The 10,173-nt window shown below is 41.9% G+C and overlaps 1 protein-coding gene across 1 annotated transcript; it reads left to right on the top strand.

The window, feature by feature from the left end:
• Window positions 1-1,458: 1,458 nt before the first annotated feature.
• On the top strand, window positions 1,459-7,327 carry TRIML1 (tripartite motif family like 1). The gene is made up of 6 exons (XM_062213141.1): window positions 1,459-1,890; window positions 2,114-2,209; window positions 3,142-3,372; window positions 4,406-4,428; window positions 4,573-4,670; window positions 6,777-7,327. The coding sequence occupies exons 1-6, from the start codon at window positions 1,459-1,461 to the stop codon at window positions 7,325-7,327; spliced, it is 1,431 nt and encodes a 476-aa protein (XP_062069125.1).
• Window positions 7,328-10,173: the final 2,846 nt, after the last annotated feature.

Raw genomic sequence — 10,173 nt, 5'->3', positions numbered from 1 at the left:
AATAGTATCTCTTTAGTCTGATGTTTCTTTTTCTTAGTTTAAATTCTCATCACAATAATTCATAAATGTTATATAAAGGACATATGATTAAACCATTTTGAATTAGACTCCAGGAAGGTGAGTTTTGACTGGGAGGAAATAAATGGAGGAAGAAGAATTTGGGGCCAGAAAATTTCTTTTTCTCAAAGCTCAAGATAAGAAAACACTTGACATCCTGTTGGAAATCAATGAGAAAGAAGAATTAGACAGAGACTTGAAAGTCAAAGAAATTAATGGAATAACTTGGATAATGGAGACTCAGGGAAGGTTGCCAAGTTGGAGAGTGACAAGCTGAAAATTGACGTATTAAGTGATGAATTTAGTGGGAGAGGCAAAGTGGTCAGACTTTGAGGAAGAGCTTTGTGGTCTCACTTCCTGGCATAGAGTGTATAGAAGGTGGGCCATGACAAGAGCTGACTCATAAGCGAATGACACGGTGAATTCATAGCATTTCACACTAATTGGAGTGGCCGTCATTCATACCGTCTCCACATAAAGCATTTACTTTTTCATAAATCTAAAATAAATGAGTTTCCTTTTCTCTTATTTTCTTTGATGGAGGATAAGAGGTTTGAGAAGGACTAGTTTGGACATTTTCAGAGGTTGAAAGTAAATGAGAAAAATTATACTAAAATATAGTTATTTTCATCTTCTCCACAGAATAATTGCCTCTTGTGGTTATTTCCAAGAAGAATGTCGCCTTAAACACTTTCCATGAAGGCAATGGGTGAGTGCTATGGTCTACAGTGTAGAGCAATAGATATAAGCTGGTAATCCATTATATATCTATCTAAAGTCAAGGGATGCTTCAGTGGAATAGTTCTCATTTTGTTGGGATGAATAAAATTAAATAAAAATACACAGTACTTGACCAGTTTTATCAAGCAGAGAAAATGGTAATGAAAGAAGGAATGTGTTACTATGTTTTTCTTTTTTCTGTTCTTAACTATGTTAAATTAATGAAGTTTCCCAAAATACTTGGACCAAATTGTAATTCAGACACTATTAGAGATCATCATAATTCAAAAATCTGCATTGGATGACACCAAAATGTTCACCTTCCCAGCCTAAAATCAATGTTTTAATGGTTTTCTGATGCTATTTCTATACGATAATCAACTCTTGAAAGATTAATCTATTAGGAGCAAATATCCTTAGTTTCTAACATATGGTTTACATAGAGAAAGATTCAATAAAAGTTTGGGGTTGATGATGAACCCTGTTTACAGGAGTTCCACATTAAGTCATAATTGGCTTTGTGTTGGGAGAGTATATGTGGATTGGTGGAGCCAGGCACAGAGGAGAGTAAGAATTTCTTGTAATAACAACAGAGCAACCGATCACCCACGTGTTGTTCAAAACAATAGAACTGCAGGAAAGACTTTTCTAATCCCAGAATAGAGGTGTAAGCTTGCCTTGATGTCTATCGTGGAGAAAATGTCTACAGCAGATTTGATGGAGAATCTCAGGGAAGAACTCACCTGTTTTATCTGCTTGGACTATTTCAACAGCCCGGTGACCACCGAGTGTGGACATAGCTTTTGCCTGATGTGTCTCCTCAAGAACTGGGAGGAACATAATACACCTTTGTCTTGTCCTGAGTGCTGGAGGACCTTGGATGGCCCCCATTTCCAGCCCAATGAGCGCTTGGGGAGGCTGGCCAACATTGGCAGGCAACTCAGATCCCAGGTGCTACAGAATGAGGATGAACAAGGCAGCTTTGGGAGAACAGCAGCAGCAGCAGCCACTAAGGTGTTCTCTGATGATGAGCAGAGTACAAATTCTTTCTCAACCCAAAGTCATGGAGTAAACAGAGTGTATCTCTCAAGTGAGGCTGAGGAACAACACAAAGTAAGACTGGCTGCTCAGTATAAACCTCAGAACATAAATCAGGCTCCATCAGCTACCATAATATTCTCTATTGGTGTCAATCCTGGAGGTCCTGTCCTGCCACCACATCGCAAACCTCTGTGGATCCTGTTTCCATCCTTTGGTTTGCAGTTATTTGTCTTCGAGGTCCCTTCGTGACCTGATGCTCTCCTGGTTTGCCACAGAGAGTTTGTTTCTTTTGCAGGAGAAACTCCAGGAAATCCTAAATCTTTTGCGTAAAAAGAAGAAGGAAGCTCAGATTATATTAACCCATGAGAAGGAGAGAGTGATATTGTGTAAGGTTAGTATCTATCTTGCTCTTGGATCTTATATATGATTGATTCCCTGGAAGGGACCATGGGGGCAGGGTACTTAATGCCAGGAAAACAGGCAATTTTTTTTTCTAGTATGCAATATGCAATATCCACGCCCACCTCAGCTCATCCACTTGGAAATCTCAAGACTCAGCTCAAATTTCTCCATTCCTAAGCAGACATATTTCCTCCCCTTTTTTGTGCACCTAAGCAACTCTGTGGTTACCTCTATTATGGCTCTGACTACATAACATAGCATGGCAGTGAGTTCTTAAATAGATGATCCCAAATGCTTTCCAGGAAAACACACACTAAAAGAAAGAGAAGGGGACATAAAGGCGAAATAGTAGCTTGAATTAAAGCTGAACAACTGTTCAAGGTTAGTTACAGATTTAGATTTGAGCTGCCTAGCACTTAAAGCAAAGAACAAAATGTTTAATTAGCTGTAAAGAATGAGTGGATGTGATTCTCTCAATAGCTTTTGAGTCCTTAAGTGGTATTATTTGTCATGTATATTTCTAATCCTAAGCCCAAAGCCTCTTTCATCAAATAAATATTTGTTGAATTAATGAGCACACACATTTTTCATAATTTTCCACTTTTATTTTGCTCTATTTTTATTGTAACATTGATCCCCACCTGTCATTTTATTTATTTATTTTTGTTTTCTTCCAGTAGACAGGCTCCTGAGAGGAGAAATTTTGAGGTTTTGCTTACTATTGTATCAATAGCACATATGCATACTTCCAAAAACACCAAATTCTCCAATCAGGTACTCAACAGAATAAATGTGCTATTTGTAGGTTTCAAGAATTGTCATGGTGAACTTTGGGTCTTTGTGAGGCTTAAACATCTACAGACTTGTGTTTCTGTTACTAACTTTATTATATTGTGTGTATATGTGTGTGTGTGTTGATAGGAAGAGATGAAGACTTGTAAACAGGTTGTTGTGTCCGAATATATGAAAATGCACCAGTTCCTGAAGGAAGAGGAGCAGCTACAACTTCAGCTACTAGAAAAAGAGGAAAGAGAGAATATGAAGAAACTGAGGGAGAATGAGATCCAGCTGACCCAGCTAATCAGAAGCCTAAGTAAAATGATTGGACAGATTGAGTCTGCATTTCAGAACTCGACTTTAGAATCTTTTGAGGTGAGACTAAAATTCGTGGGTGGATGGGGAAAATTTATAGGAAAAAAACTATACCATCTCGTAGAATTTCAAGGCATAGGAAATAAATTTTCATGTGTTCACTTGAAAAAAACTTAAGTTCTAGCCCAAAAGTAATATTCCTAAATAATTGATATTCTACATGCCAGTAAGGTCTTGAAGAAAAGGTGGAAATAACAGAGGACTTTCTATCCCAAACAAGCCTGATAATAACTCCATTGGTTTTTTTTATTTTTCTTTACCTACCTCTCTGCAACCTCAGCTTTATCAAATATTTTTTATTAAGTTTATTCATTAGCATTTACTACAAGCTGGGTACATTAATCTTCACAAAGACCCAATGAAGGTAAGTTTTAGTATGTTACAGGCTACAGGTGATTGAAAGCCACAGATTGAAGTTATAGTAGTGTTTATTTGATCATTCACATCCGTGGCAGTGAGGTAATTTGCCCATGAAATATCTACTTGGTGGTAGAGCCCAGATGTTCTGTGCACTGAGCCCATTTCCCTCACCATTTTTGCTCTACTGCCTTTCTTGGCTATTGTTTTCTCTGGGACCTTCTTAAATTTTTAAGTCATGTGAGTCATCTTCAGTTTCAGATCTGTTTCCTGGACCAGTTCTGGAGAATGCTGCTTTTTAATTCAGTGTCTTTCAAACTAACTACTCCTACCTTATACAGGCTTAGTCTGGGTTCTCACTGGGTAATTTTCTCTGGCTCCCTAAATTATTGAATAATGAGATACAGTTTGGCTCCTTGGTCAATTACAGGCTCTCTTGACAACATCATGAGAAAAATAAAAAGATGAGGTATTCTGTAGTCATTGGGAGGAAATATCCAGTGTTCAACCAAACCACCTCTAGAGGAAATTAAGGATGTTTTTCCCTGCTATATTTCCTTCCATTTAAAGTGTAGTAGGGCCATGGGAAGCAGATTCTGTGAATTTTGCAAAGGATCAAATTTTTGCTAGTGATAAAAATGCACAAACACTAATCACTTTTCTCTTCTACCCTCAGGAAGTAAGAGGAGCACTGGAAAGGTAAGTTTCCATTCTGCATTCAGTTATGTAAGATATGGGAATCTGGTGGTGATGGCACAGATTACGAATGAGGATGGGGTTGTCAGGTTGGAGCAGGGTGTGCCGTCTGTGCCAAGGTGAGCATGTGTCACCGTTCTTTTGTAGGAGTGAGACACTCTTGCTTCAGTGTCCAGAGGCCACCACCACAGAACTGAGTCTGTGCCGCATCACTGGAATGAGGGAGATGCTAAGAAAATTCAGCTGTAAGTCAGCCTGATTTGTCGAACCTTCCGAGATGTCCAGAGTTAACTTCAGGATATGTTAAGCGATCACTACTAGCCCTTGCACAGCTTCTTCTAATGTAAAATGTTCATCCTATGATGCTAAGGTCTCAGGTATCCTGAGCCAGCAGTACGCACCAGGGAGGGTGGGGCCACAGAACGTTTCTGTGTTTGGACAGAAAGAAGCAGTGAGACTTGACTGACGTCCTTTTAAAAATCTAAATTTATTTGAGAGAGGGAGGGAGAGAATGAGAGAGCTCCCATCAGCTGGTTCATTCCCCAGATCTCTGGGAGCTTGGAACACACAGTGGCAAGGACCCAGCTCCTTGAGATATCCCTGCTGTCTTCCTTCACACGCATTAGCAGGAAGCTAGAATCTGGAGCGGAGCATGGACTCGAACCCAGGCATTCTCACAGGGCATGTGGGCATCCACAGCAGTGTCTTAACCGCTGGCCTGGACTGATGGTTCATCTGGCATTGTTTGCTTTTTAAGGAGTCTGGATGTTTTGTTTTTAGTGTTCTGTTTTGTCTGTCCCATCCCTTGCACATGTATGGGTTCATGTGAATGCGTGCACACACACACATACACGTGTGCTTACCCTTCATGTAGATGTTTCTTCTTTTATAGCTCTGTTCCTGTTAAGACAAAATTCAATTTAAACTTTTAAATCTCAGTGAAGGAACATCCAAAGAACTCTATCCTTTGAGAACGTTTTAGATATTCAGATGGGCTAAGATTCTCAGCTTTTACCTTGTGGACAATCTGCCCTTTAGAGGCAGGCCTAATGACCTTTGGACCCACTAGATGTTTGTTAAGTAACTACTATGTACGATGCTATTTGGCTCTGAGCTTGCTATGATGATGAGTAAGACAGATGTTACCTTTGCTTTTGGATAGTGAAAATGAGGAGACAGGTATCAGTCTTAGAGATAATTAGCTATGATTAGAAATCAGTCTATAAATAAAAGTATGAAATTATGTGACCGGGGCACCTAACTTTATGTGGACAGGCAGTAAACCTTGGAAGCCCTTCTGTGACTTCCTCCCTGTGTCACTGTGAAGTGCTGTCTTACCACATGCTTCATCAGATAGTCATAGGGGATTGCACTCAGAGGAGGCTGCACTTCAACATGACACAATGAAAAATGCTGATTAGGAGTTGCAATTCAAGCACTCAGTAACTTTGAGTCTTGGTGAAGCTTCCTAACCTTTCTGAGCCTGTTATCCTTTTCTATTTAAATGGAAAAATTTATAATGCTTAAATGAGAATGTACAGAGGCTGCTTGGCATGGGAGTCAACGCTGTGGCTCAGCGGGTTAAACCGACACTTGTGACGCTGGACTCTCATATTGGAGGGCTGCTTCAAGTCCCAGCTGCTCCTCTTCCCATCCAGCTCCCTGCTGTTGTGCCTGTAGGGTAGTAGAAGATGACCCAAGTACTTGGTGCCCTGCCATGCATGTGGGAGACCTGGATGGGGTTCCGGGCTCCTGGCTTCTGTCTGCACCAACCCTAACAACTGTGGCCACTTGGGGCATGAACTAATGGATAGAAGGTCTTTCAATTTTTTTTTTTTTCTCTCTCTCTCTCTCTGTCACTCTTCCTCTCATAAATACATAAAATCTTTAAGAAAAAAAAAAAAGAAGTTGCCTGGAACATAGGGAGGAATTTACAAATGGTAACTGCTCACATTCTCTCCCACTCAGATGGAGAACAAGAGGCCACCCTGGCTGACATGGATACAAACAAAGGTGTCCCTGTGAGCACAGGCAGCTGCCATCTAAAGCTGTCTTCCCACAGCACAACTTCCACTCTCCTGTCAGAGATTTCTCTCCCCTCCAGGGCAGGCTAAATAGTGCTCCTACTTGACTTTTCTCTGTTTCCCTTTAGAGGTTACTCTGTTTCGTGCAGCAGTAAAAGAAGAGCTCAGAGATTCTGTCTCAAACAACCCTCCCCCCTTCCATTATACTTGCATAAATTACATTCCTAAAATATAGGACTAAATGCTAAGACTTTAATTAAAATCCCGCACATATAAGAGGCTTTTCAAGAATGACAAAGGAGGATTCATTCTTTTCTCACCTTGCAGCGGATATAACTCTGGATCCAGCCACAGCCAATGCCTATCTAGTCTTGTCTGAGGATCTGAAAAGTGTGCGATATGGAGCAACCAGACAACAGTTACCTGACAACCCGGAGAGATTTGACCAGTCTGCTACTGTGCTGGGCACTCAGATCTTTACCTCTGGGAGACACTATTGGGAGGTGGAAGTGGGAAACAAGACAGAGTGGGAAGTGGGCATCTGCAAGGACTCAGTGAGCAGAAAGGGGAATCTCCCTAAGCCCCCTGGGGACCTATTCTCACTCATAGGTTTGAAAATTGGAGATGATTACAGTCTTTGGGTCTCATCGCCCTTAAAAGGCCAACATGTCAGAGAGCCGGTGCACAAGGTTGGTGTTTTCCTAGACTATGAATCTGGACATATAGCATTCTACAATGTGACAGACGAGTCCCTCATCTACAGCTTCCCGCCAGCCTCTTTCCAAGAGGCTCTCAGGCCTATCTTTTCCCCTTGCCTCCCAAATGAAGGGACAAATACAGACCCTCTCACCATCTGCTCACTGACTAGCCATGCCTGAGGAATGCCCTGACCTTCGGAGACTATGGTCTAAGACCAAAATGACTGTTGATTAAGATGATTAATGTGTTAGCAGTATGTACTTCAGGTGGTCTGAACAACTCTCCTCCCCAAGAGTTTCCATTGACTTGAGCCCTCATTGAACAACCAAATTAGACAATCAACTTCAACATCACTAGGAGAATCCTGTTCAGATCCTGTGGTGTTAACCAAATTCATTATCCAGACTACCCCATGTGTGCGCTTATCACTCAAACCATGGAGATAGAACTAGCCTTCGCTACCTTGTATTCCACTGTCTTAGGCCAATCTTAAAAATACATGCCATTTTTTCCAAGTGTATTTATTCATTGGACTCTTATTTTAAAAAACATATTTATTTATTTAAAAGGCAGTTAGAGAAAGAGAGAAGAAGAGACAAAAAGATCAATCTTTCACTTGCTGGTTCACCCCCCAGATGGCTGCAATGCCAGGGCTGGGCAAGCCCAAAGCCAGGAGTCAGGACTTTCTTCCAGGTCTCCCACATGGGTAGCAGGAGCCCAAGTACTTGGGCTATCTTCTGCTGCTTTTCCCAGGCCATTAACATAGAGCTGGATAGGAAGTGGAGCAGCCAGGACATGAACCAGCACTCATATGGAATGAGGGCATTGCAGGTGGCGGCTTTACCTGCTATGCCACTATAGTGGCCCCTTCATTGGACTCTTAAACGCTGTGTCTTTGTCCTGTGTACAGAGCTCCGTAGGCTGGGGCAACCCAAATCTCTCTGGATCTCTGGTGCATGGCTTCTGCTCTCCAAGGTGAGTGAGAGGGGCTCAGGACTCAGCCTTCTTTCTGAAAAGTTACTTTTCCTCCCATCCCATGAGGCCTGGAGTATTCGCACTGAGCAACACTCAGGTGTTGAGAATTCTGCAAACATTCGTGTGAATATTATCACTTGTGTTACCTAATCACAAGAGACTGGAACCTTCTGTTGTTCATTAACATAATAGCAGACAACTGAGCAAAGTCTCAATTCAGTACATATATCATGTTAATGGACACCACAGGACTTTATTTAGTCTTCCTATAAGATTATTTCCTGTGCTTTTGCTCTTTGTGTTGAGAAGATTTTCAATCCCTGAAAGGTCAAATGAAGCCACTCTCCTATCTCAGAAAGTCAGCATTTATCAGGGCAGGTGGTGTCTAGTTGAGCTCCTTTTGCTGATCTCTAAGTGCATTCTGGTAGGTAGAGGTCTGATTTCATGTGTCTCATTCTTCCCTCTTCCTCACCCTGTTCTCACTGGTGTGTCCCTGCAGGTGTTTTTTTTTTTTTTTTTTTAAATGGAATTCTGCTTTGCTCGCACTGCAGAATTTCACCAATCAGTGGGGATCTTCTTTACCTCCTCCCACCACTCAGATAAGTCAGAGTCATAAAGCAGACAAGACAACTGATAAGATTTAACCAACCAACACATGACAGCCTAATTACTAGGGATTTTGGGGAAAAAGTTCATCACAGAATTTTCTTTTTTTTTTTTATTTTTATTTTTATTTTTTTTTGCTTTTGTGACTTGAACATTAGAATGTGGGGACATTGACAATTGAATGTGTTAATCAGCACACAAGGCCATAGAGGGAGATCACCAGTAATTCAGTTTATTTTAGAGTTTGTATTCATCCTCCTCATTGATCCAAATCTGTTTTCTCCTTCACCCTTACACATTTTTACTTTGTATTTCTTTTTTTTTTTTTTTTGACAGGCAGAGAGAAAGGTCTTCCTTTTTGCCGTTGGTTCACCCTCCAATGGCCGCTGTGGCCGGTGCATCTCGCTGATCCAAAACCAGGAGCCAGGTGCTTCTCCTGGTCTCCCATGCGGGTGCAGAGCCCAAGGACTTGGGCCATCCTCCACTGCCTTCCCAGGCCACAGCAGAGAGCTGTCCTGGAAGAGGGGCAACCGGGATAGAATCCGGCGCCCCAAGCGGGACTAGAACCCGGTGTGCCGGCGCCGCAAGGCGGAGGATTAGCCTAGTGAGCCACTGTGCCGGCCTTTACCTTGTATTTCAAAGGCAGGGATGCAGATATGAAGCAGTCTTAGGATCCCAGAAAAATGCCCTCTTCTGTCTTCTGTATTTATCATTTGATTTTTCACCCTGACAGCACACACAGAATCAGCGAACTGTACAGCACAATCCAACACCACTTTGCTTCCCATTGGCTATTTTATTAGATAGACTATTCATTTTTGACCTCAGAAGGGCTGGCATTATGGTGCAGCAGGTTAAGCTGCAGCTTGGGTTGCCTGCATCCCATATTAGAGTGCTCTCTGCTAATGCACCTGTGAAACAGCAGATGGTGGCTCAAGTACTGGAGTCCCTGCCACCAACATGGGAGACCTAGGTGGACTTCCTGGCCATTGGCTTTGGTCCGGCCCAATCCCCGTTGCTGTGGCCATTTCTGGTGAGTGATATGGCAGATGTAAGATCTCTTTTTCCCTCTCTGTCACTCTGCCTTTCAAACAAATAAGTAAATCTTTAAAAAAAATGCTAAGAAGCAAATTATAAAAAGTAAACACCAAATATTTGGAATATTTATTCCTCTTTTTTAAAGATTTATTTTATTTATTTGAAAAGTAGAGTTAGAGAGATCTGCGGGGGTGGGGGGAGAATCTCTTCCATCTGCTGGTTCACTCTCGAGTGGCTGCAATGGTTAGTGCAGAGCCAGGATGAAGCCAGGGGCCAGGAGCTTCTTCTGGGTCTCCCACAAGTACTTGGACCATTTTCCACTGCTGTCCCAGGTGCATTAGCAGGGAGATAGACCAGAAGTGGTGCTTCCGGGACAAGAATCGGCACCCATGTGGGATGCTGGTGT

This window comes from Lepus europaeus, chromosome 16 (assembly GCF_033115175.1).
Source record: "Lepus europaeus isolate LE1 chromosome 16, mLepTim1.pri, whole genome shotgun sequence".
NCBI lineage: Eukaryota > Metazoa > Chordata > Mammalia > Lagomorpha > Leporidae > Lepus > Lepus europaeus.
Note: the sequence above shows the minus strand (reverse complement) of the source record. Positions and strands in the feature narration are given on the sequence as shown.

What these genes read in the sequence shown, in the direction of transcription:
- TRIML1 (XM_062213141.1), top strand. Translation starts at nt 1,459, where the DNA reads ATGTCTATCGTGGAGAAAATGTCTACAGCAGATTTGATGGAGAATCTC. An exon ending in AGGCTGAGGAACAACACAAA is followed by an intron (nt 1,891 to 2,113) that starts GTAAGACTGGCT and finishes TTTCTTTTGCAG; the next exon opens with GAGAAACTCCAGGAAATCCT. An exon ending in GATGCTAAGAAAATTCAGCT is followed by an intron (nt 4,671 to 6,776) that starts GTAAGTCAGCCT and finishes CTCACCTTGCAG; the next exon opens with CGGATATAACTCTGGATCCA.